The sequence below is a fragment of the Diospyros lotus genome, chromosome 3 (assembly GCF_014633365.1).
Source record: "Diospyros lotus cultivar Yz01 chromosome 3, ASM1463336v1, whole genome shotgun sequence".
NCBI classification, from domain to species: domain Eukaryota; kingdom Viridiplantae; phylum Streptophyta; class Magnoliopsida; order Ericales; family Ebenaceae; genus Diospyros; species Diospyros lotus.
In genome coordinates, this window is record NC_068340.1 from 37,916,783 (window position 1) to 37,944,183 (window position 27,401).

The 27,401-nt window shown below is 35.7% G+C and overlaps 2 protein-coding genes across 12 annotated transcripts; both read left to right on the forward strand.

The window, feature by feature from the left end:
- The first annotated feature begins 2,512 nt into the window (after nt 1-2,512).
- LOC127797707 (DUF21 domain-containing protein At5g52790-like) lies at nt 2,513-26,001 on the forward strand. Of its 11 annotated transcripts, none has more exons than XR_008022267.1 (15): nt 2,767-3,404; nt 3,512-3,588; nt 3,677-3,760; nt 3,892-4,005; nt 4,109-4,195; nt 4,302-4,441; nt 4,543-4,630; nt 10,074-10,150; nt 10,399-10,586; nt 10,710-10,879; nt 10,978-11,024; nt 11,205-11,469; nt 11,786-13,595; nt 13,757-13,904; nt 15,193-15,794. XR_008022267.1 is itself a non-coding variant. In XM_052330825.1 (15 exons), exons 3-15 carry the CDS (start codon nt 20,211-20,213, stop codon nt 23,615-23,617), a joined length of 1,578 nt encoding a protein of 525 aa, XP_052186785.1. In that variant the 5' UTR covers nt 19,383-19,723; nt 20,000-20,060; nt 20,197-20,210; the 3' UTR covers nt 23,618-23,714. The 11 variants fall into 11 exon arrangements, 9 of the variants coding, with proteins under 9 accessions (XP_052186780.1, XP_052186782.1, XP_052186778.1 ...); XM_052330825.1 differs by lacking the exons at nt 2,767-3,404; nt 3,512-3,588; nt 3,677-3,760; ... (10 more) ...; nt 13,757-13,904; nt 15,193-15,794 and adding exons at nt 19,383-19,723; nt 20,000-20,060; nt 20,197-20,391; ... (10 more) ...; nt 22,972-23,254; nt 23,570-23,714; XM_052330820.1 differs by lacking the exons at nt 10,978-11,024; nt 11,205-11,469; nt 11,786-13,595; nt 13,757-13,904; nt 15,193-15,794 and adding exons at nt 2,513-2,739; nt 22,745-22,791; nt 22,972-23,254; nt 23,570-23,714 and having other exon boundaries at nt 2,919-3,404.
- Nucleotides 23,869-27,286, forward strand: LOC127797708 (40S ribosomal protein S10-1-like). Its single transcript, XM_052330828.1, has 5 exons — nt 23,869-24,728; nt 24,821-24,869; nt 24,950-25,226; nt 25,863-26,001; nt 27,007-27,286. Exons 1-5 carry the CDS (start codon nt 24,726-24,728, stop codon nt 27,085-27,087), a joined length of 549 nt encoding a protein of 182 aa, XP_052186788.1. The 5' UTR covers nt 23,869-24,725; the 3' UTR covers nt 27,088-27,286.
- Nucleotides 27,287-27,401: the final 115 nt, after the last annotated feature.

Consider the following 27,401-nt stretch of genomic DNA (forward strand, 5'->3'; position numbering starts at 1 on the left):
GGTATAAGGAAGAGCACAGATGGAGGTTAGTGGATAGGATGATCTTCTAGGGTTAGCATGCACGAAAACGATTGGAAAGAGTGCAAGTTACTAAATAGTTCGTGTGGAGTTAGGCAATTCGAGTCAGTTGAAGGTATGACAAAAGGTTTGCCATCTGGAACTTTGATATCCTGGAGGCATAGTGAAAGCAGTTAATCGAATAAACTTGGTTGCATTTGCACAACTGGATCAATTTTGTGACGTGGTAGTGAAATGAGCATAAAGCCCACTGGGTATGTTTCCATTATACGGATAGGGGCAGGGCTCCTGAAAGTGAGGGCATGTGCAAGTCGGAGGAGCTATTTTTTGTACTTTGAAAAAGTTTCTTATTTGGAGTAGTGAGTTGGACCTAGAATTCTTCTACAGTGCAATGCTTAGCCAATCTGCTCGTGATCTTGTTTGTGATATTGCCACATGGGAGAACGTCCTAACTGGTGCACAGCTGCCTCTATTTCCTTATATTTATTATCATTACGAGAAGTTACAAACAAGATTATGATTTGCATGTATTACTTCTTAAAATAGTCAATGATTGATGTGTCTTTGTTTTAAAGTTGTTAGGAATGCATTGGCTGAGTCTTATTTTTCTTTGCTTTCTCTAATCAAATTGAAATAATAATGTTTAAATGACATGAACAACCCAAATTAGATCAGTTTACATGCATTGACTTTCAAGAAAGTGGTCAGATTTTTAGTTTAACAGCTCTCTGTCCTTCTGGTAATTAAATTCACACAGGACATTCTGCTAAACTAGACTATTACAAGCTAAATTGAGTGACAAAATCTTCTTTTATGGAGATGATAACAAGAATGGTAAAATATAATGACAAAACATTTGCGCTGGCCTTTTAGTGTGACCAATCTTCTTCATAATGAAGCACAGAAATATACAAATTAGGGCCCGTTTGACGTCACTTCATTTCCAACAAATAGTGGGAATGTGATAGGAAATATGATTTTGATTTTTAATTTAGAATTCAGATCGTCGGTTTTTAATGTCTGTCCCCACTTAGAATGGATTTACCAAATCAGGAAGGCAATAGAAAATGGAAAGCATGCCATTCCAGCATTCCGGTCGTTAGCTTCCACCGATCAGGCCTTCAGTGTTCTTCTCTGCAATAGATTCGTTACTTCCTTATACTCTTAATCGTAAGAATTTGTAGGGAGGTCACGTGTTTTAATCTCAGCAATGTACTTGATTAATGCATGAACTCAACCTCTTTTTATGCATTTGCAGGTTGTGCAAAAGCCATATTAACAAATTTGGATGGAGAAGGCTTACAGGAGGTCTCATCATGTCCGAGATTGCTGTGCTGCTTGGAGTGGGCCTGACTTTCTTCGACCTTATAAATTCAGCATCTCTGGAGAAAAACTCGGTGATTTTTCTAATGAGAGGATGAAGACTTCAGAACATATACCACAGTTAGTTGGGAATCTTCAAAACATAGTACCATTGTTTCCGAATCTCTCATGGTTGGCATTGAAGAATGATATATTATCGGTGTAATTTGACCCTCAGATTTGAATGTATAAATATATTCTTCAATGAATTTCCATTTGTTTGGGCTTTATGTGGTCTTAGAAAGTTCCGTGTTGTTAACGGTGCTTAAATACTAATCATGCCCACCTAAACCAATAATAATAGCACACCAAACTTTTATCTCATTATTTGGAATCGATTACATGAATTTTAGCTCACTAATTATTTTTATCTGTAGTTGTATCTTTTGTAAGGCATTTATAACTAATAACGTATCAAAATGTCCTACAAAATTTTTATGTCCTTTTATATCTGTTTTACTAGATACTTGTTCCATTTCATTTACTCTCTTTACAAGAGATTTTCTTAGTCTTCATCTCATAAGACAGAACTATTTTGATCTTTCATGCATGTTATAACCTTATTAGGAAGAATCCTGTCAGAAACAAATTGCATAACCTTGCTTTAATTGCTTTCGCGTGCATTTAAATGTAGTAAACAAATACTACACAGGTTCTGAAAGTGATTTCCACTTTTAGGTTCAACTAGGCACAACGATTCGCTTTACATTAAATATATCAACCCATGTCGCTTTGAGCACCATTTTTAATTGTTTTAGTAAGTTGGCCTGAATGCTATATCAAACATGTCAATTATTAATGACAGATCACACTGCTTGTTTGCTCATCCAAACTTTTTTTTTTTTGAAGAAATCTTAAACCATGCAGTTTTGAGCAAAAGGAAATTGTTAATCATGCATTTGCCAGTTATGCATGTCGAATGAAATGTGATTTCAGTAATTTGTAGCATCAGCTGTACTTTGGCCGCATATGTCTGGTAAGAAAGGATCTAGTTGGATTTCGTTCTTTTGCATATATTCCTGAGTTCCAACTGCTCCCCCCACGTCCATAATAATATATGGATTTGATGAAGCATTATTGACCAAGCTGATTTCCATTACTTATAGAATGTTATCTCCTATGAACGGTGGAAGAAATAGGTAAATGAAATGAGTGCCAAACAGAGTTATAGGTGAAGCTAATAGACGAACACACGGGCGCGCGCACACCCACAGAGATGATTTGATCATACAGATTCCTCCATTCGAATGCAACACGATGAAAACTTACAAATGTTTGGCTAACTGGCTCTGAGGGACTTGGAAAGCCATTCCCTTCTAACAGAGTTGTTTATGGCCCCTCTAACAGGGTTGTTTACGGGTTGGTAGCGGGAAAAGTTAGTCTTTTCCGTGTTTTAACTGCAATTTAACACCCTGTTGGATTCAATTATGTGCGTGGTAACATAAAATTTGTAATATGTTCTAGCTTTCTAGGTCGTAATCTATCTTCAATGGTATAAACTACTTGTCATTACGTAATGACTTAACTGCTTTTTGCAGTTGAATCTCTTGTGACTCCTGCTACTTGTCACACGCCTCCAGTCTATTTATTCCAACTTCTTTTGTTGCTCTCCATCTTATCAGTTTTTGTTGTAGCCTGCGTTTCCTTTTCGTCATAGTTGAGCCTGCAATAACTTGACTGTTTTGGGAAGCTGGTGCTCTTGTGACTCCTGGTCCTGGAACTTTAGTTGTCCACACGCCTCTAGTATATTTATCCCCACTTCCTTTGTGGCAATCCATCTTTAACCGTTTTTGTTTCATCCTGTATAACCTTTTCCAATCATCGGTCAGTTCATAACAGCACGATGGCTGCAAATGATGTGCCGTGCTGTGAGACCATGTTCTGGGTGTATCTACTCATTTGTGCGGCCCTGGTAGCTTTTGCTGGTCTCATGTCAGGCCTTACCCTGGGACTCATGTCCCTCAGCCTTGTTGATCTTGAGATCCTCGTCAAGGCTGGCCAGCCTCAAGACAGGAAGAATGCCGGTTGGTCATTTTTCTTTACTCTCATCCGTTTCATTGAATTTTATCAATCTATGGTTGATGCTATTACCAGTGATGTTCTCATTTCTGTTACAAATTCCTGATGGCAGAGAAAATTCTACCCATCGTTAAGAATCAACACCGGCTCCTATGTACCCTCCTCATATGCAATTCCTTGGCCATGGAGGTACGTTACGTTGGTTTTGGTATATTTTTTGGCAATTGATTAATACCCAACCCAAATACATTGATGCAATTTTTCTTTTTTCAATAAGGCTCTGCCCATTTTCGTAGATGCGCTTCTACCAGCTTGGGGTGCTATATTGATATCAGTAACCCTCATACTGGCATTTGGCGAGGTAATGGTAATTAATTTCTTGCACAAACAGTCCGTGCATGTTGGGATATATCTAATTTCTGATACCTCAACAAAATAGATTTTTTTGTTTGTTTGTTTTGTTTTCCTCTTCTCCTTTGTTTCTCTGGACAGATTATCCCTCAGGCTTTGTGTTCTAAGTATGGACTCAGTGTCGGCGCAAAACTATCACCATTAGTCCGGCTGCTTGTCATTGTTGTATTCCCTCTATCGTACCCAATTAGTAAGGTAAAACCATTCTGTGTACGGAAAACAATAACTGCCTGCCTAAGGATTCATTTTATCTTTTACACGTATAAACAATGCGGAATTTATGTTCATGTTGTGAAAGCTGTTGGATTTGCTCCTTGGAAAGGGGCATTCTGCACTTCTGCGACGGGCAGAACTCAAGACACTGGTAGATATGCATGGGCACGAGGTTAGTAACTATTTTCTTTATATTCGTGAGCTTGCCATCGATGCATAAGGCCTCGGCAGCTGAATGATTATTCAATATTAACATCCATACATACGTTCTCCATCAGTCAGGCAAAGGTGGAGAGCTGACTCGCGAGGAAACCACCATTATCTGTGGAGCTTTAGATTTAACACAGAAGACGGCTAAGGATGCTATGACACCCATCGCGGAAATATTTTCCCTCGATCTAAACTCTGTACTGGATGAGTATGATACAAATTAACTTGTTCCCTAGTGTCTTACCTTATTTTCCCTTGATCTGCATATATAGAGAACATTAAACCATACTCTACTCGTTAAATTCTCAGCGATACGATGAACTTGATACTCAAAAAGGGACATAGTCGGGTGCCTGTACATTCAGGAAGCACGTCAAATATTATAGGTCTTATTTTGGTAAGCATGAAATAACCTGTAAATATTTTTCAGGTTTATGTTGGTTTGCACTTTTGGCACCCAAAATGCAGAATGTGAAAATTCAATAACATCTTCCCAAATCTTAATTCTGTTAGAGAAGATAAAGGTGAAATTTCAAGCCATAAATGAGAAGATAAGAACAGAAGAAGATAAAGATTAATATGGGAAATGATTAAGAAGAGTTCGAACAAAGAAGATAAAGAAAATGAAGGATAAAGCTGTTTCAAAACCAGATACAAAAGTCTTAATTCAAATAAATACTAATGTGGAATATGTTGTTAGTAATTTATTCTTATATTTTAGGAAATTTCTTAGGAGATTGTGTGTATATATATTGTATCCCTAAGACCAATGAGATTATGGAAGCATATTTCTCTCATAAAACTTTCAACATTTTTTTATTTTTCATGGTATCAAAAGCCATAGTTCCGTGGCAAAAGTTCATTTTCTCCCTACAATCGATAGACTCCTTTAAGCTCACGTTATGGCTGAAACTCAATCAGCAAGTGAAGCATCTACCACCATATCTCATTCAATGAGGAATACTCAAGTTCCATCAACTCCAATTACTCTTGACAGTCATTCCCTTTAGATTACTCAGCATAAATTGAATGGAGCCAACTTTAGAGAATGATCCCAGTCAGTTTTTCTAGTAGCCTTGGGAAAAAGCAGGGTTGGATATTTGACAGGGGCAGTTTCTAAGCCTAACACAGACTCGACAACTTATGGTATGTGGGAGGCAAAAAACTCTATTGTAATGGCATGATTGGTCAATTCCATAGAGCCAAAGATTGGAAGAACTTACCTTTTCTACAAGATAACCCAAGAGATTTGGGAAGCTATGCAAGAAATCTATTCAGACATGGAAAATACTACCCAATGCTTCTAGATTCGATCTACCATTCGGACAACAAGGCAAGGTAATAGTTTGGTTTTGAATATTACAATACTCTAATCGAATTGTGACATGAAATGGATCTATTCCATGAGATTAAGTGGGAGTGTTCTGAAGATGGGAAGAAATATGATAAGATGATAGAAAAATAGAGTGCTTGAATTTTTGAATGGCCTTAACTCCAACCTTGATGAAGTTAGATTGCGATTACTTCGAACCAAACCTTTTCCATCAATAAGGGAAGTTTTTGTAGAAGTCAGGCGAGAAGAAAACACAAAGAAGATAATGTTAAATTCATCAAGAATGTCCAATTCTGATGTACACTTACAAACATCAACATTGGTCTCCTTAAGGATGAAAACACCTAATACATCTAGAAAAAAGTCCCAGAAAAACAAACCATAGTGTGACCACTGCAATAAGCCATATCACACGAAGGAAACTTGTTGGAAATTTCATGAAAAACCAGCAAATTAGAAGCCTAAGAATCAGAGGAAGGTGAATCAAGCAGCCTATAAGGGAGAAGCTGAGATTGAAAAATCAACTAACTTGATTTTATCTACAGATCAGTTGGAGGTTTTACAATAACTGTTAAGCTAGACTAAGGTGACCAAACCTGAGACCATAGAAGACCCTAACTTGGTAGTGTTTGTTGCTAAACAAGGTACATCTAGACACTCTCTAATCTCATTCAGATTCCCTATAGATTGTTGGATAAGAGACATAGGTGCTTCAAATCACATGACCAAATCACTCAAAGTACCATCAGCCTATGAACCTTGTGATCAAGGTATAACTATCTTAATGGCTGATAGTACTACATTTATGGCTCGAGGGGAAGGTATAGCTAATGTGGCAGACTTAATTTTGGAATCAATTTTATATGTACCTGATCTAAAGTGTAACTTGTTGTCAGTGAGTAAACAAACTAAAGACATGAATTGTTTGGTGACATTTTTTCCTTCCTATTGTAAATTTCAAGACCTATATCCAGGGAAGATGATTGGTAGTGCTGAGGAAAAATGAGGCCTCTATTATATCTCAAGGCTTGATCAGTCCCTTGGATCTAAGTCACAAATTCAATCCTCTTTGTCTACTATTTTAGATTCTGAGATTATGTTATGCCACCAACGTTTAGGGTACCCTAGTTTCAATTATCTCAAAGTTTTGTATCCCTCTCTTTTCATTGATAAAAAGAGCCATTCTTTTCATTGTGAAAAATGTATCATTGCTAAACAAACCAAAAGTTCTCATCCAACTCATATATATAAACCTTCAAAGCCTTTCTATTTGGTTCATAGTGATATTTGGTGACTAAGAAGGACTCCTAGCTTAACTAACACTCGTTGGTTCATCACATTTATAGATGACCATATAAGGGTTAGTTGGGTGTTCTTAATAAAAGACAAATATGAAGCCTATGTTGTTTTTAAAAGGTTTCATCAAATGATAAACAATGTCTTTCAATCCTCAATCCATGTTTTACGTTCATATAATGGTCGAGAATACTTTTCCAATGACTTCAATAATTATCTAACTAAGCATGACATTATTCACCAAAGTTCATGCTCTTACAACCCCCCAACAAAATGGGGTGCTAGAAAGAAAAAATCGCCATCTTCTTGAGACTGCAAGGGCAATCATGTTCACCAATTCAATTCCTAATGCTTACTAGGAAGAAACAATTCTTACATTCTCTTATCTTATTAATCAAGTTCCCTCCAAGGTCTTTGCATTTTAAACCTCCCTGAGTGTCCTTCTTGACTTTTATCCCCATCACACTAGAGTCATAAACTCTCTGTCACCAAAAATTTTTGGGTGCACTGTGTTTGTATATGAGTATCAACATTCTCAATCCAAACTTGAACCTAAAGTTCTCAAATGCATATTTGTTGGCTATCCTCCCACTCAACAAGGATACAAATGCTATCTCCTTCTACACGACGCTTCACAGTATCTTGTGATGTTTCTTTCCTTGAGCACCAACCATTTTTTCACTCCCTTCCTATGCAGGAAAACATACCTAGTGCAAGGGAATATTGGGAATCCTCATTGTCTCTACCTATGAGTTCACCTCCTATCTCTCATCCTACTTCCCTACATTCCATGACTTTGGCTCCTGAACCTCCTCTTGCCACTGAATTAGTTCCCCCAACTCAAACCTTAGTGCCTAATCCAAGGGCAAATCAAGAAAACAAAATTTAAGATGATCCAGCTTCTGACAAACCATCCTTGGTGTATTCTATAAGGCCTTGTAACCCTCAGCCAAACCTATTGTCTAATCTAGAGATATGTCCAAACTCTAAAGATAATGATAATGTGGAAATGATGACATCTAATAGGTTTGATGATCTAGATATCCCAATAACACTAAGGAAAGGGGTGAGTTCTTGTACCAAACACCCTATTTCAAATTATTTGGGGTATTCAAATCTATCTTCTCAGTTCAAGGCCTTCACTGTTATCATTGATGATATAGTGATCCTTAGAGATATATATCATGCATTACAAGATAAGAAATGCAAGGCAGTAGTTATGGATGAAATGCAGGCTTTAGAAACTAATGAAACTTGGGATATTGTTAGACTACCTGATGGGAATAAAATTGTTGGTAGCAAATGGGTTTTTACAATGAAGTACAAGTTAAATGGAAGCATAGATAGGTACAAGGCTAGACTAGTAGCCCAAGGGTTTACCCAAATCCAAGGACTTGATTATGAGAAAACTTTTGCTTCGATAGCCAAGCTTAATTCTATTCGGGTATTACTTTCATTGGCTATCAATCTAGATTAGAAATTGCACCAGCTGGATATCAAGAATGCATTCTTAAATAGGGAGTTAGAAGAAGAGATTTATATGAAGATACCCCAGGGTTTTGAGATAGATAACACAAAAAGGAAGGTATGCCAATTAAAGAAGTTACTATATGGTCTCAAGTAGTCTCAAAGGGCCTAATTCAAGAGATTTAGTGTTACTCTAACTAAGTTGGGATGGAAACAAGGGTAGGCAGACCAAACCCTATTCATAAAACTTAAAGCAGATGTAAGGAGAACAATCCTTATTGTATATGTGGATGACATTATCATCACATGGGATAACATTCTGGAAATTGAAAATGGCAACTAAGGATTGTATTTGAAGTAAAAGACTTGGGAGAATTGAGATACTTCCTCGGGATGGAAGTAGCTAGAAGTAAGGAATGAATTTTCATATCCCAAATGAAGTACACAATAAATTTGCTAAAGAAATTGGTAAACTCGGGTGTAAACCTATTAGTACTCCATTGGAACCTATTTGGAAAAATAAAGAAGACAGCTAAAGAGAGTACCAAGTGGACAAAGGAAGATATCAATGCTTGGTGGGTAAGTTAATCTATTTATCACTCACACATCCTGACATTACATATATTGTAAGCATAGTTAGTTAGCTCATGTATTCACCTGCAAGAAGATATTTTGAGGTAGCACGTCACATCCTCAGGTACCTCAAAGGTACACCTACAAAAGGACTCTTGTTTAAGAAAAGCCAAGATAGAGGGATTATTTCATATGTAGATGCTAATTGGGCTTGTTCTATTGAAAACAACATATATACATCCTAGTATTGCACTAAACTATGGGATAATTTGGTGACATGGAGAAGAAGAAGCAACTAGTAGTGGCACGTAGCAATGCGGAAACAGAATATAGAGCTATTACTCAAGGCATGTGTGAGGTAATTTGGGTGAAAAAAATGATGGAAGACCTACACATACCAGTATCCTCTCCAAAAAGGCTCTATAGTAACAGTAAGTCGGCAATTAGTATTATGAATAATCTAATATAACATGACCAGATAAAACATGTAAGAATTGGCCAACATTTTGTCAAGCAAGAAATTGATAGAGAAGATATAAGTCTTGCTTATAATTTTACTGAGTTTTAAGAGCCAGATATTCTCACTAAAGTAATGTAGAAGCAAAGGTTTGAATCCATTTGAGGCAAGCCGAGAATGATAGATATCTATTCACCACCTCGAGGGGGAGTGATAGAGAAGATAAATGAGAAATTTCAAGCCATAAACGAGAAGATAAGAAGATAAGAAGAGAAGAAGATGAAGATTAATATGGGAAAGGATTAAGAAGAGTTCAAGCTAAGAAGATAAAGGAAATTAAGGATAAAGCTGCTTCAAAACCAGATAAGGAAGTCCTAATTCGAATAAATACTAATATGGAATATGTTATTGTAACCTATTCCTATATTTTAGGATATTTCTTAGGAGATTGTGTAATATATATTGTATCCCTTGGATTAATGAATTATGAGATTATGGAAGTGCATTCCTCTCATAAAACTTCCAACAGTTTTTTTATTTTTCAAATTCAGTATAATGTTTTTCCTTCTCTTCTTAAAGCATCTGGTGTAAAATTTTCTTAATTTATGTACAAGTTTGTACCATGGAGAAAGCTTATTTGTTTTCTCTATAAAACGTGTTTTTCTGGAGGCAATATTAATCTCATGCAACTATTACAATTTTTTTCTATTTTAGGTAAAGAATTTAATCAAATGTCGTCCTGAAGATGAAACATCAATTAGGAATCTTACTATCATCAGGAGAATTCCCTGGTATGAAATTTCATTTACAAATTCTATATAAGATTTAATTGTATGTTAAAATAATTATCTGGTTAGTGCAACATTTTAGCTTTCAAAACTTTGTATTTGAATTTGAATTTTTAAATGATAATGTTCCTCAATTCTCACAACAACATGTCTATCTCGGCTAGAAAGCATAGTAAAAGGACAAAAGAAGAAGAAATTTTTGTTGATTTTGATATCCCCTTCCTGATCTTCATTTAATTTGTTGTTGTAAGGATCCTCGATAGTGTTCCACTATATGAAATGCTCAATCAATTTCGGAAGGGGCAAAGTCACATGGCTGTTGTTGTTAAGAGTAAGTATAATACAAATGATTCTGCAGAAATATCAACAACAAAAAATGATAGGTTCAAGACAAACATCAACTCTACTTCTTGGATACAAAAACGAGCTGATGAAAATGGTAATCTATTTGGATGTTTTCTAGTGCTTTGAACATGCATTTTTCGATCCCCTTATAACAAAAATCTAGTCCAATGGGATATTGAGAAACTCTAAATATATTTTGATCTTTGTTCTCATACAGTAGGAATTCAGAATATTAGCAGATACGCGTCCTCTGTGACTTCTAGTGACATTGAGAGTCAAAGTCTGACAACTTTAACATCAAAAGTTTGGGAAACTCTTCACTCAAATCAAGAGGAAGAAGTCATTGGTATCATCACCATGGAAGATGTCTTGGAGGAACTATTACAGGTAAGTGATATGAATATCATGCCTACTTGACTATGGTTGGCTATATTTTTTTTTTTTTTTTAGTTTATCAAACCTAATATTCTTGTTTTCTTTTGAAGGAAGAGATATTGGATGAAACTGATGGTTATGTTGATGTTCACGAGAAGTAAGTTATGAAGTTCCCATGGCACTATATTCCATTTTGCCGACCTACAAAACCTTTCTTCTTCTATTTGGGGCTGATTTCATGAATTCTAACTCGCCAGTTATTTTTGTCTTAATTTTATCTTATGTAAGATCCTTGTAACTAATATCACAAAAACTAATGATAATAATTTTTTTTTAGAAAACACCACATGAGATGCTCAAGATCTCCCAAAACACCACATGAGATGCCCTGGCGAACTCCCTTGGCATCTCCGCTTTCTTCAAGTCATCAGACACCAGTTCCTTCTTATCGTCATACTCCTTTATTGCGTTCACCTATTTCCCCATATATTCAATCACCATTTATAAGGCCAACTCTCTCTGCATCCCCTGCAAAACCTATGCCAAGTTCTCCACCTGGAACAAATGGATCTCCCTTTCACACTTCTCCATCCTCACACAAGGTATGTTTACATTTACAGTACAAATAATGTTTCATTCTTAATTGAGAGCAATTTATTTTGTTGTTGCTAAGATCATCACTTCATTAAATGAAACTTCACTGTCTTTTCAATGAGCTTAAGCTGCACCAAAATGGGTACTGCCATTTGAATTTGGTGATGCCTGCTAAATCAATGTTTTGCCGCTGGTTCTCATTTTGATTGTTTTGATTGGTTAGCAGTGAATAAGTGCAACTAACTATTTAAAAAGAGGTGACCTCCGGTCTAACATTCATGAGTGTTTCCTTAATGAATAAACATTATTTTATTTTATATGCAGGTCTCAAGGAAATCATACGAAAAGTTGGGAAAACACACTGTTTCATAGATAGCTTATATTTCAATGGCCTCCTTTGTAATTTCTCACTTTTTTCTTTCTTTGTAAATACTCTTAATAAAGGACTGCACTATTGGTACTTCCTTTCAACCATCCTTCTATATAATCTCATTGTGTTGAAGAAATTAATAGGATACAAGTGATTAATTAGTGAATGGAGTTTTTGATCAAACACAAATATGGGAGATAGTTAAAACCCATAAAATTTTGATATTGAGGACGAGAAAATAGAAATGACAAAGTCAAATGTACCTTGAATCAAAGTGATAGAATAACTTTGTTTTGAGGTTTTTGATCAATTTAAGCTTTTACATTCCAACCATTTTTTGACTGACTAAGGCTAACTGGAGGAAGTCTACCATATGAACACTTAGAGAGAAAGGAATTGGGTCACCAGTATGCATATTATGCAAGCATGCTTTTTCTAAATAAATAAATAGTTATATATGTTGACTTAAGTTTGCATTAAGATAGTCTAAGGCCTATTATGTTACAGATAAGTATACGAGCAAATGGTAGCTTCAAGTCGTTAGTGTGACAGTTAGTCTCAACGACAACTAACTGTAACTAACTTGCTTTATTTCTCTATAAATCCGCCTCTATGTATTATAAATAGAAGGTTGGTATTCATTCAAAGTAGAGTAACATTTTTTAGCTAGTGCTGAGAGAAAAGACAAGACGAGATAGTTTTTTGTAATCCTGGAGTGATTGCGTTATTGAACTGTTGTACTTATTGTTTCAAGATAGTAAAATCTTGCTCTCAGTTTAAGGTTGGACGTAGGATCATTAGAATTTGATGATCTAAGCCAGGATAAAATTCATGCCTTGTGTGATCTGTTCTTATTGTTCTGTTCATGTGTTTATTCAGTTTGTGTGTGTGATTGTGAGTGTATCCTATCCGAGTGTCTTCGTATCCAACAACGTGGTATTAGAGCCCAGGTTAAATAGCAAGAAAATAAGAACCGACATCAAGGGTCATAATCAGAAGTCCTGGTCCGTGGAAATGGCATCAACATCATCCACAACAAAGTATGATATTGAAAAGTTTGTTGGTCAGAATGATTTTGTGTTATGGAAAATGAAGATGCGGGCTTTGCTTGGAAATCTTGGACTGGAGGAGGCACTCGAATGGGAGGCCAAGATGCTTGCAGTCTATACTACATAAAAGAAGAAAGAAATAATCAAGAATGCCTATAACACCATGATCTTAAGTCTATGAGATAAAGTTCTGAGAGGTGTCAAAGATGAAGACAACAATAAAAATTTGGCTTAAATTGGAAAGCCTACACATGACTAAATCCCTCTCAAGCAGGTTGTATTTGAAGTCAAATTCTTTACATTCAAAATGAATGACGGACAAAAATTGTAGGAGCATATCGATGAGTTCAATAAGCTGTCTGACCCTTGAAAACATTGAGGTAAAGTACGAAGATGAGGACAAAGCCCTGGTACTACTTCATTCTTTACCAAGATCTTATGAAACTTTCGCTTGGATGCATTATTACTGCCAGTGAAACACTTCCGAACCGTTTCCGAAATGGCCCATTTCGGAATTATTTATACCTATTTTTTTTTAAATATATATATATATATATTTTTTTTATTTTCATTTCAATTACTGGTACCTCACCAAAGACGGCATAGAATTCCGTAGGACTTACCTCAATCTTCCGTCTGAGATTGTGCCTGCTACCTTGAAGAAGTCGGCAAGGCCACTAGGTCGTCCAATCGGCCATTCAGGCGATCGTCCCCGGTAATTCTGAATCCACATCTTAATTTCTATACTAATATGGTACTGTTAGTTGACGGTATATAGGTTCCGCTTCATGTTTCTGTATGTATCTAGTACTGGTATTATGGTGAGTTGTTGGATTTGTTGCAAATTTTAAGATCAAACTGCTGTTGAATCCGCAGGGGCCCGCCAAGGTTTGAAGGTGACAGAGACCAAGGTTTGGTGACCGGGATGGATATCGCGGGGGCCCTCCTCGAGGACCTCCTGCTCCTGGTGAGTTTGGAGGTGACAAGGGAGGAGCTCCTGCTGAATTTCAGCCTTCATTTTAGGGTAATTTCTCCACCCTGATCAAGTTTTGCTGTCACCGAATTTACGTAGATATGTCTTTGTTTATCTAGTGTTTGTTGTCTACAAAATTACAATTTATGCATTTTCCTTATCAACAGGTAAATGAACATTGAATTCCTCAACCCCTGGGCTTTGATTGTTTGTTATGGTGATTATTTTCAAGTTTTATCTAAACTGGCATAATTATGACATGTGACAACTTAGTACCGATGCTGAAACTTTTATGCTGTGGTTTACATAGCCATTAAGAAAACTTTGGAAATATTTTACAAATTGAGAAATTAATTACTTTTTTAAATTTCAACCTTAGTGTCTCTGCATATTTTGAAGTTGTCTTTTTAATAAGGAAAACTTATTTTAGAAACCCTTTCAACCACAATGAGCCTATTTGATTTTGTTTGATTTGTTTCGAAATAATAATAACTGAAAAAGAATTATTTTTAGAAAAGTGCTTTGTAAAAATAATTTTATTTTTCAAGTTTAACATCTTTTCCGCAGCAAAAAAAAAAAAATCCAAATATGTTCTCCTTCACATCAAGAAAATAGTTTGCTACTCACCAAGAAGTCTGAAAAAAACAATTTTATTACTTAGAAGCACTTGACTTTTGGCAACCCATGTCATATGGGTAGAACAGCCATCGGCCATGGCATACGTTCATTTCATCACAAATTTATGGTTAAATTCATATTTTTATTTTTGTGCTTTCACTTTTTTATAAATTTTAAAAAAAAAATTATTCTTAAATTTATATTTTTTTAATCAATTTAATCTTTATATTTAAATTTTTTTCTTCTTATAACTTAAATTTTTTATTATATCGATTATACTTATATACTTATTTTTTTGAATCAATTTAAATTTTGGACTTTGATGTATAAAATAAAAATGTAAAATGAGATGTATTAATTTATTTTTTTATACGTCAAATTATAAGAGTTAAATTGACTTAAAAATATAAGTAGATATGTAATTAAAATAACTTATAAAATTCAAATTATCACATGAAAAAAAACTCAAAATATAAGAATTAAATTAACATAAAAATATAAGTATAAATATATAATTAAAATAATAAAAAATTTAAATAATTATACAAAAATAAACGTAAAAATAGATGCACAAAAATATGAATTTGCCCCAAGAATTACATTTAGAAGACTTCATTGCAAACAAAAAAGAATGTTATGTTTCCAGTAATTTAATTGCTCTTCTGACTACAATATAAAATTACAGAAAACAAATATTGTTTATAGTATTTTTACTTTCTAGCCGAAGAAAGGGCGGCCTATTTGCTGTTTGGTCGTGGAGAAAATGTCGGAACGGCAGGAAGGCACCGTTAGTGGAACTCGCACTTTCCAGGAGACGCAGAAACGAGAAAATCTCCCGTGACTGTAATATTATAGAGCTACTTGCTCGTTGGTGTATGGCCATCGACGGAATTTACGTCAAAAATTAAAGGAAATAACTCTTACCGTACCGCGATTTGCGATGCTATGGCGAACAACTCCATTCCGGGCAGATTATCGGCGTTCAGAAACGAAGCTCGAAGTACCAGAATATGTGATTAGTCGAAATTGGGTGAAGTTTTAGAAAAATTGTGCCCTCTTGGAGTACAGATATACATGCTTTGTTTTGAAAGGAAATGGCATTGGAAACAGTCGTGGCGCTTTATCTGAAGAGACGAAGATAGGTCGTGCGGAGGAGCAATTCTAATTATATGTTAACATGTGTTGTCTTTAGGCTTTGACTTGATCAAAAAAATTGTGAAAAATGTGTTCTTAACAAGGACTGGTTTTTGTTACCCTTTTATTCTTTATAATAAGCGACATGCAAGTTGCTACACTGTATCAAAGTGGAAGGAACTGGATAGTCCTGCGTATTGGTTGTTGGATACCTTGTTTTTTGCGGTGTTCATGCATCTCTCTCCTTTTTCCCTTGTAGGTGCCATTTGCTTTTGATTCTGACCCTTGTTTCCTTTTAGCGAATAAGACAAAATTTTGGGAGGTTATCACAGCCCTTTTATTACGCAGAAGAATTTGTTGATGGAAAGGAATTGGGAATGATCTTAGTGAACTTCAGTAGTGGCAACATGATTTGATTAACTGGAATTCTAGTCCAAATATTGCGTTGTGTTATTCTATTGATTATTGCAGCTTCTAAAGAATTGGTTCATATATTTAACTCAAGGCCAGAACTACTGGGCAAACCCGTGTGATATGGGGCCTAGAGCAGGTGTTGTTTATCTATAATATTGAGGCACATCTAACTTTGCTTTACTATTAACCCACACGCAGAAGAAAAGCCGGAGCTTTGATGTGATTGTTTCCGTTCTTTTTGCATTCCACAACCACAGGTAAAGATGCCAACTCAATGGAATTTGACTAGACTCGGTAATTAATTTTTTAGCATCTTTAAACTCATCACTTCTTTTTATTTATATGTTAAGGAGTGGAAGGTAACCTAAGTACATACTCTAATTGGTAATTCACTTAGTTGGCATTTTAGGCAGCTCCCCTAGTAGCGAAGACTTATTTGAGGATTTCTGGTGCTTGGCGGTGAATGAGACAGTTAGGAATCTTACAGTCAAATAATAGCTGTTGACAGAATCAAATTTATTAGTTTTGTACCCATGGGAACAGCAAACTTCGTTGGTTTTGCATCTTAATTCTCAGAAGCCCTTCGTTGAAGACAGTCGGTAATGCTGTTATCATTAAGGAATATCTCTTGGTTGAGGGGGATATTGCTGAATTAATAAGAATTGGGTATAAGGAAGAGCACAGATGGAGATTAGTGGATAGGATGATCTTCTAGGGTTAGCATGCACGAAAACGATTGGAAAGAGTGCAAGTTACTAAATAGTTCGTGGGGAGTTAGGCAATTCGAGTCAGTTGAAGGTATGACCAAAGGTTTGCCATCTGGAACTTTGATATCCTGGAGGCATAGTGAAATCAGTTAATTGAATAAACTTGGTTGCATTTGCACAACTGGATCAACTTTGTGACGTGGTAGTGAAATGACTGCATAAAGCCCACTGGGTATGTTGCCATTATACGGATAGGGGCAGGGCTCCTGAAAGTAAGGGCATGTTCAAGTCGGATGAGCTATTTTTTGTACTTTGTAAAAGTTTCTTATTTGGAGCAATGAGTTGGACCTAGAATTCTTCTACAGTGCAATGCTTAGCCAACCTGCTTGTGATCTTGTTTGTGATATTGCCACATGGGAGAACGCCCTAACTGGTGCACAGCTGCCTCTATTTCCTTATATTTATTTTCATTACGAGAAGTTACAAACAAGATTATGATTTGCATGTATTACTTCTTAAAAAAGTCAATGATTGATGTGTCTTTGTTTTAAAGTTGTTAGGAAAGCATTGCCTGAGCCTTATTTTTGTTTGCTTTTTCTAATCAAATTGAAATAATAATGTTTAAATGGCATAATCTACCCAAATTAGATCAGCTTACATGCAGTGACTTTTAAAAAGTGGTCAGATTTTTAGTTTAACAGCTCTCTGTCCTTCAGGTAAGTTCACACAGGACATTCTTCCAAACTAGACTATTACAGGCTAAAATGAGTAACAAAATCTTCTTTTATGGAGATAATAACAAGAATGGTAAAATATAATGACAAAACATTTGCACTGGCCTTTTAGTGTGACCAATCTTCGTAATGAAGCACATAAATATACAAATTAGGGCCTGTATGACATCACTTGATTTCCAACAAATAGTGGGAATGTGATAGGAAATATTATTTTGATTATTAATTTAGAATTCAGATCGTCAGTTTTTAATGTCTGTCCCCACTTTGAATGGATTTATCTAATGAGGAAGGCAATGGAAAATGGAAAGCATGCCCTTCCAGTCGTTAGCTTCCACCAATCAGGCCTTCAGTGTTCTTCTCTGCATTAGATGTGTTACTTCCTTATACTCTTAATCGTAAGAATTTGTAGGGAGGGCACGTGTTTTAATCTCAGCAATGTACTTGATTAATGCATGCACTCAACCTCTTTTTATGAACTCAACCTCTTTTTAATCCGAGATTGCTGTGCTGCTTGGAGTGGACCTGACTTTCTTCGACCTTATAAATTCAGCATCTCTGGAGAAAAACTCGGTGATTTTTCTAATGAGAAGATGAAGACTTCAGAACATATATCACAGTTAGTTGGGAATCTTCAAAACATAGTACCATTGTTTCCAAAACTCTCATGGTTGGCATTGAAGAATGATATGTTATCGGTGTAATTTGACCATCAGATTTGAATGTATAAATATATTCTGTGTTTGTCACTGTGCTTAAATACTAATCATGCCCACCTAAACCAATAATAATAGCATACTGAACTTTTATCTCATTACGTGGAATCGATTACATGAATTTTAGCTCACTAATTATTTCTATCTATAGTCATATCTTTTGTAAGGTGTTTATAAGTAATAATGTATCTCAATGTCTCTTACAAAATTTTTCTTTGCCTTTTTATATCTCTTTTACTAGATACTTGTTCCATTTCATTTACTCTCTTGTAAGCTTTTCTTAGTCTTCCTCTCATAAGACAACTATTTTAATCTTTCAAGCATGTTACAACCTTATTAGGAAGAATCCAGTCAGAAACAAATTAGATAACCTAGGTGCTGAACAATAGTGTCATTTTGAAGTCAGTTGCTTTAAGGCTTTGACGGGGGCCTTAATTGGAATGCCTAGTTCATTAACCCACTTTAGAAATACTCTTTTTGGAGTAAGGATGATGGAAGCAGTGTAATAAACTAAAAATGTAAAAGCTGTGAAATCTTCATAAACCAGAGGAAAACAAAAAGTATAAAATCAAATGCTGGGTTGTGTTACAGCTTGTATTGGTGTTCCATCCTAGATAGGATCCCATCTCATTAAAAGCAATTTTACTTGTTAGTAAGTAGGTATCTGTCTCTAATCATCATTTAATTGCTTTGATGTCCATCCATGTGTAGTAAAAAAGCATAACCATAGATTAATCTAAATGCTTTCGTGTGCATTTAAATGTAGTAAACAATTAATCTAACCTTGCTTTAAATGCTTTCGTGTGCTTTTAAATGTAGTAAACAAAAACTAAACAGGTTTTGAAAGTGATTTCTACTTTTAGGTTCAACTAGGCACAACGATTTGCTTTACATTAAATATATCAACCCATGTTGCTTTGAGCACCTTTTTTAATTGTTTTAGTAGGTTGGCCTGAATGCTATATCCAACATTTCAATTGTTAATGACAGACAGATCACACTCTGTTTGTTTACTCATCCAAACCTTTTTTTTTTTTAAGAAATCTTAAACCATGCAGTTTTGAGCAAAAGGAAATTGTTAATCGTGCATTTGCCAGCTATACAGGTCGAATGAAATGTGATTTGAGTAATTTGCAGCATCAGCTGCACTTTGGCCGCATATGTCCAGGAAGAAAGGATCTGGTGGGATTTCGTTTTTTTGCATATATTCCTGAGTTCCAACTGCTCCCCCCACTTCCATAATAATATATGGATTTGATGAAGCATTATTGATCAAGCTGATTTCCATTAGGTATAGAATGTTATCTCCTATGAACGGTGGAAGAAAAAGGTAAATGAGATGAGTGCCAAACAGAGTTATAGGTGAAGCTAATAGACGAACACAAGGGGCGCGCACCCCCACAGATAATTTGATCGTACAGATTCTTCCATTCGAAGGGCACACGACGAAAACTGACAAATGTTTGGCTAACTGGCTCTGAGGGACTTGGAAAGCCATTCCCTTCTAACAGAGTTGTTTATGGCCCCTCTAACAGGGTTGTTTACGGGTTGGTAGCGGGAGAAGTTAGTCTTTTCCGTGTTTTAACTGCAATTTAACACCCTGTTGGATTCGATTATGTGTGTGGTAACATAAAATTTGTAATATGTTCTAACTTTCTAGTTTGTAATCTCCCTTTAATGGAATAAACTACTTATTATTATGGAATGACTTAACTGCTTTTAGCAGTTGAATCTCTTGTGACTCCAGCTACTTGTCCACACGCCTCCAGTCTATTTATTCCGACTTCCTTTGTTGCGCTCCATCTTATCCGTTTCTGTTGCAGCCTGTGTTTCCTTTTCCAGTCATAGTTGAGCCTGCAATAACTTGACTGTTTTGGGAAGCTGGTGAGCTTCTGACTCCTGGTCCTGGAACTTTACTTGTCCACACGCCTCTAGTATATTTATCACGACTGCCTTTGTGGCACTCCATCTTTAACCGTTTTTGTTTCATCCTGTATTTCCTTTTCCAATCATCGGTCAGTTCATAACAGCACGATGGCTGCAAATGATGTGCCATGTTGTGAGTCCATGTTCTGGGTGTATCTACTCATATGTGTGGCCCTGGTAGCTTTTGCTGGTCTCATGTCAGGCCTTACCCTGGGACTCATGTCCCTCAGCCTTGTTGATCTTGAGATCCTCGTCAAGGCTGGCCAGCCTCAAGACAGGAAGAATGCCGGTTGGTCATTTTTCTTTACTCTCATCTGTTTCATTGAATTTTATCAATCTGTGCTTGATGCTATTACCAGTGATGTTCTCATTTCTGTTCTAAATTCCTGATGGCAGAGAAGATACTACCCATCGTTAAGAATCAACACCGGCTCCTATGTACCCTCCTCATATGCAATTCTTTGGCCATGGAGGTACGTTACGTTGTTTTTGGTATATTTTTTGGCAATTGATTAATACCCAAATACATTGATGCAATTTTTCTTTTTTCAATAAGGCTCTGCCCATTTTCGTAGATGCGCTTCTACCAGCTTGGGGTGCTATATTGATATCAGTAACCCTCATACTGGCATTTGGCGAGGTAATGGTAATTAATTTCTTGCACAAACAGTCCATGTTTTGATATATCTAATTTCTGATACCTCAACAAAATTGATTTTTTTGTTTGTTTGTTTTGTTTTCCTCTTCTCCTTTGTTTCTCTGGACAGATTATCCCTCAGGCTGTGTGTTCTAAGTATGGACTCAGTGTCGGCGCAAAACTATCACCATTAGTCCGGCTGCTTGTCATTGTTGTATTCCCTCTATCGTACCCAATTAGTAAGGTAAAACCATTCTGTGTACGGAAAAGAATAACTGCCTGCCTAAGGATTCATTTTATCTTTTACACGTATAAACAATGCGGAATTTATGTTCATGTTGTGAAAGCTGTTGGATTTGCTCCTTGGAAAGGGGCATTCTGCACTTCTGCGACGGGCAGAACTCAAGACATTGGTGGATATGCATGGGCATGAGGTTAGTAACTATTTTCTTTATATTCGTGAGCTTGCCATCGATGCATAAGGCCTCGGCAGCTGAATGATTATTCAATATTAACATCCATACATACGTTCTGCATCAGGCAGGGAAAGGTGGAGAGCTGACTCACGAGGAAACCACCATTATCTCTGGAGCTTTAGATTTAACACAGAAGACGGCTAAGGATGCTATGACACCCATCTCGGAAATATTTTCCCTCGATCTAAACTCTGTACTGGATGAGTATGATACAAATTAACTTGTTCTCTAGTGTCTTACCTTATTTTCCCTTGATATGCATATATATAGAGAGAACATTAAATTATTCTCTACTCATTAAATCCTCAGCGATACGATGAACTTGATACTCAGAAAGGGGCATAGTCGAGTGCCTGTACATTCAGAAAGCACGTCAAATATTATAGGTCTTATTTTGGTAAGCATGAAATAACCTGTAAATATTCTTCAGGTTTATGATGGTTTGCACTTTTGGCACCCAGAATGCAAAATGTGAAAATTCAGTAACATCTTCTCTAATCTTAATTCAATATAATGTTTTTCCTCCTCTTCTTAAAGCATTTGGTGTAAAATTTTCTTAATTTATGTATAAGCTTGCATCATGAAGAAAGCTTATTTGTCTTCCCTATAAAATGTGTTTCTCTTGAGCAGTATTAATCTCATACAACTATTACAAAATTTTTCTATTTTAGGTAAAGAATTTAATCAAATGTCGGTTTGAAGATGAAACACCAATCAGGAATCTTACTATCAGGAGAATTCCTCGGTATGAAATTTCATTTATGAATTCTATATACGATTTAATTGTATATTGGAACAATTGTCTCGTTACAGCAACATTTTTTATTTTGAATTTGAATTTGAATTTTTAAATGATCATGTTCCTCAATCCTTACAGTAGCATGTCTATCTCCACTAGAAAGCATGGTAAAAGGACAAAAGACCTGATCTTCATTTAATTTGTTGTTGTAAGGGTCCTCGATAGTGTTCCTCTGTATGAAATACTCTGTCAATTTCAGAAGGGGCAAAGCCACATGGCTGTTGTTGTTAAGAGTAAGCATAATACAAAGGACTTTGCAGAAATATCAATAGCCAAAAATGATAGGTTCAAGACAAACATCGACTCTACTTCTTGGATACAAAAACGAGCTGATGAAAATGGTAATCTGTTTGGATGTTTTCGAATACTTTGAACATGCATTTTTCAGTCCCCTTTTAACCAAAATCTAATCCAATGAGATACCAAGATATGCTAAATATATTTTGATCTTTACTCTCATTTGATAGGAATTCAAAATAATAGTAGATACGCGTCCTCTATAACTCCTAATGACATTGAGACTCAAAGTCCAACAACTTCAGCATCAAAAGTTTGGGAAACTCTCCACTCAAATCAAGAGGAAGAAGTCATTGGTATCATCACCATGGAAGATGTCTTGGAGGAACTATTACAGGTCGGTGATATGAATATCATGCCTACTTGACTATGGTTGGTTATATTTGTTTTTTTTTTAGTTTATCAAACCTAATATTCTTGCTTTCTTTTGAAGGAAGAGATATTGGATGAAACTGATGGTTATGTTGATGTTCACAAGAAGTAAGTTATGAAGGTCCCATGGCACCATATTCCATTTCCCCAACCTGCAAAACCTTTATCCTTCTATATGGAGCTAATTACATGAATTTTAACTCGCCAATTATTTCTATCTTAATTTTATCTTATGTAAGATTCTTGTAACTAATATCACAAAAACTAATGATAATAATTTTATTTCAGAATTAGAATTAACATGCTACCGCCAATGAAGTCATTCTCAAGATCTCCCAAAACACCACCTGAGATGCCTTGGCGAACTCCCCTGGCGTCTCCTCTTTCTTCGAGTCATCAGACACCAGTTTCTTCCTATCATCATACTCCCACACTGCGTTCACCCGATTCCCCATATATTCAATCACCATTTATAAGGCCAACTCTCTCTGCATCCCCTGAAAAACCTATCCCAAGTTCTTCACCTGGAACAACTGGATCTCCCTTTCGCACTTCTCCATCCTCACACAAGGTATGTCCACATTTACAGTACAAATAATGTTTCACTCTTAATTGAGAGCAATTTATTCTATTGTTCAAATGTGATAAAATCATCACTTCATTAAATGAAACTTCACCGTCTTTTCAATGAACTTAAGCTGCACCAAAATGGGTACTGCCATTTGAATTTAGTGATGCCTGCTAAATCAATATTTTGTCACTAGTTCTCATTTTGATTGGTTAGCAGTGAATAGGTGCAACTAACTATTTAAAAAGAGGTGACCTTCCGTCTTAACATTCATGAGTGTTTCCTTGATGAATAAACATTATTTTATTTTATATGCAGGTCTCAGGGAAATCATATGAAAAGCTGGGAAAACACACAGTTTCATAAATAGCTTATATTTCAATGGCCTCCTCTGTAATTTCTCACTTTTTTTCTTTCTTTGTAAATAAATACAAAGGATTGCGCTATTAGTATTTCCTTTCAACCATCTTTCTATATAATCTCCTTACGATAAAGAAATAGGATACAAGTGATTGGTGAGTAAAGTTTTTGATCAAAGACAAATATGGGAGATAGTTAAAAGTCATAAAATTTTAATATTGAGGACCATCAAATAAAAATGAAAAAGTTAAATGTAACTTGAATCAAAGTGAGAATAATTTTGTTTGGAGGTTTTTGATTAATTTAAGCTTTTACAGTTCCAACCGCTAAGGCTAACAGGAGGAAATCTACTATATGAACACTGAGAGAGAAAGGAATTGGGTAACCAATATGCATAATATGCAAGCATGCTTTTTCTAAAAAAATAAATAGTTATATAAATATAGAATTAAAGAAATTTTTAGACATTTTTTTTTATTTTTGTTGGTTTTCATAGAATAGTTGATTTTGTACTAGAAAATAAATTGTTATACAAATACTAATAAATTTTTGGGCGGGTTTTTTGGTTTTTTATTATTAATTATTATGTATTTATAATTATAATTTATAATAGTAAATAATATTAAATATTAATAATATTCTTTGGAGTTAGAATTATGTTAATTCTTGTTTAGATGTTTTTTTAGATGAAATTTTTTATTTAAATGTTATATATAATTGTTTATTTTTTAAGTTGTATATTTAATATGGAAAAAAAATGTATTAGTTAGGACCAATTTAGTCCCATTTTTAGTTCGACTTTTTGGAAAAATTTAATCTCTGATCCGATTTAGAACTGGTTCCGTCCAATCCCAATCAACACCCTTTAATTTTAGGCAATTTGATTGGGCCAAGCGAACAGACTGTGAAACTCAGTCCGGAATAGGCTTGCAGATCCTGTCTGGACCAGTCTTGATGGATCTAGTCCAACGAAAAGCCCATCTTCTATCCATAGGCCCATTTAAACCATAACCTAAGCTATATAAACCATCTTCTTCTAACTAGGCTTTTGCAGCCATTCTCCTTCTCTGCTTCTGCTGCAACTGGATTGCTCTCTCAGCTTCTCACAGCAACCATGGTAACTTCTCGCGTTCATTTTCTCTCTGGAATCATTTTGTACTTTTACACTTTATCCCCTCATTTAACAGCTCCGTTCAATTTTGTACTCAGATAATCCCGGAGAAGAATCGCAGAGAGATCTGCAAATACCTCTTCCAAGGTTCTTCTTTCGCGCACAATCTATCCATACAACTTCGCTTGTGTTACTGTGTTTTCGAGTCTGATGTTCGATTTGTGCAGAGGGCGTTTGCTATGCGAAGAAGGACTTCAACCTCGCGAAGCATCCGGAGATCGATGTGCCAAATCTGCAGGTGATAAAGCTGATGCAGAGCTTCAAATCCAAGGAGTACGTGCGTGAGACTTTCGCTTGGATGCATTATTACTGGTACCTCACCAATGACGGCATAGAATTCCTTAGGACTTACCTCAATCTTCCGTCCGAGATTGTGCCTGCTACCTTGAAGAAGTCGGCAAGGCCACTAGGTCGTCCAATGGGCCCTTCAGGCGATCGTCCCCGGTAATTCCGAATCCACATCTTAATTTCTATACTAATATAGTACTGTTAGTTGACGGTAGGTTCCACTTAATGTAATAAATGTGCAAATACCAGTAGCCGCTTTAAGGAACAAGTTTCTGCTAATTGCATGGAGATCTGACGTATGAAACAGTATCACTTTTACACATGTTAGCTCCAAAATTGGAGTCTTTATATTTAAGTTTGTATCCTTTGAAAATGAATATGTTGTCATGAACTTGTGCATTGAATAGGGAACAGGTATTTTGGACGAAATGTATCTTTATATGAACCTATTTTCCATCACTGAATTACTATACTTTGAAAAGTTGAGAGAGACCGTGATTACAAAATATTTTAATCAATTGAGGTTAGGAACAAGATAATGTGATTAATGAAGATGAGTTTCTGGGTTTACATCAAATGTTCTGAGTGTTTGCCCAAATTTGGATTGTGATGCTTGGGTCAATCTGTAACTCTTTCAGTAGGGGTGTTAAGCAATACATTGTTACCGTTAAAAAGTCCCTATGCAATGTCTTTTTATGTTTCTGTATGTATCTAGTACTGGTATTATGGTAAGTTGTTGGATTTGTTGCAAATTTTTGTTCTACTAAGATCAAGCTGTTGTTGAATCTGTAGGGGCCCACCAAGGTTTGATGGTGACAGACCAAGATTTGGTGACCGGGATGGATATCGTGGGGGCCCTCCCCGAGGACCTCCTGGTGAGTTTGGAGGTGAGAAGGGAGGAGCTCCTGCTGAATTTCAGCCTTCATTTAGGGTAATTTCTCCACCCTGATCAAGTTTTGCTGTCAGCGAATTGACATAGATATGTCTTTGTTTATCAAGTGTTTGTTATCTACAAAATTACAAATTATGCATTAACCTTGTCAACAGGTAAATGCACATTGAATTCCTCAACCCTTGGGCTTTGATTGTTTGTTATGGCGATTATTTTCAAGTTTTATCTAAACTAGCATAATTATGACATGTGACAGCTTAATGCCAATGCTGAAACTTTTATGTTGTGGATTACATAGCCATTAAGAGAACTTTGGAGATATTTTACAAATTGAGAAATTGCGTTTGTAAATTTCAACCTTAGTGTCTGCATATTTTGAAATTGTCTTCTTAATTTACTTCTTATGGATCAGGATATAGGGTAACTTGTTTTAGAAACTCTTTCAACCACAATGTTCCATGTTGCATCTATTTCAGTAATTTGGAACTATTTTTTTGTTCTAGCCCTCACAAATCAGAATTGATTATTTGGTTAATAACACATCTGGATTTTAATCATGATTTGGCAGGCATGCCATGAATAGATTCTACGTTTTGAACTTTGTGATTTTGCCCTATTATTCCCACTAGAATCTGTGACGGCATTTATTTTTGCACAAGCTTGTATGTGACTGGAGATTGTCATGGTAAACATGCCTTGATGATGTCTTATTTCTTGTTTCACTGTATGATGTGCATGGTTTGTTTATTCTATGTGCTAGACATTGACATTCTGGCGTTTAGGATTGTCTATTTGACTGAACTTCTATCCTTTTTCTTAGGATTCTATTTTATGTACCTCCTATTTAATTTTCAAAGAAAAAAGAAAAAATAAATAAAACATGTCTTGTGCTAGTCCGGCATTATCAAGTTTGTATGTATTCCTTGAGCACATATGATGCAAATATTTTTAAATTTTTCCCAGCATCAGATCAAGGTTCTTTCATGCCTTTGAACACGCAGGACAACTGTTCTTCAGTTTGTAACTTACCCAATTGCTTTGCAGGGATCTGGTGGGGGAAGGCCTGGCTTTGGGCGCGGAGGTGGAGGCTATGGAGCACCACCGCCTAGTTCAAGCTTTTCATGAATCCATTTATCTTTTCCATTTTATACGGTTTTGGCATGTTAGGACATCAAACCTTAAAATTTATTTGTTTAATCATTAAACAAACCTCGTCTATTTGGTTTTTGCTTTTTAAACGCAATATTGGATCGTAATTTGGGTCACAGTATGTTCAATGTCCCCCCCCCCCAAAAAGAAAGAAAAGTTGAGTTTTCTTTAGTTTTGAATTTTGAATTCAGTTTTTTGTTTTGGTAGTTTATTTTTAGAAAATTGAAAACATATTTTTTTTATCATTTTAAAAATTTATTTCTCAAAACAGAAAATTAAAAAATACGTTT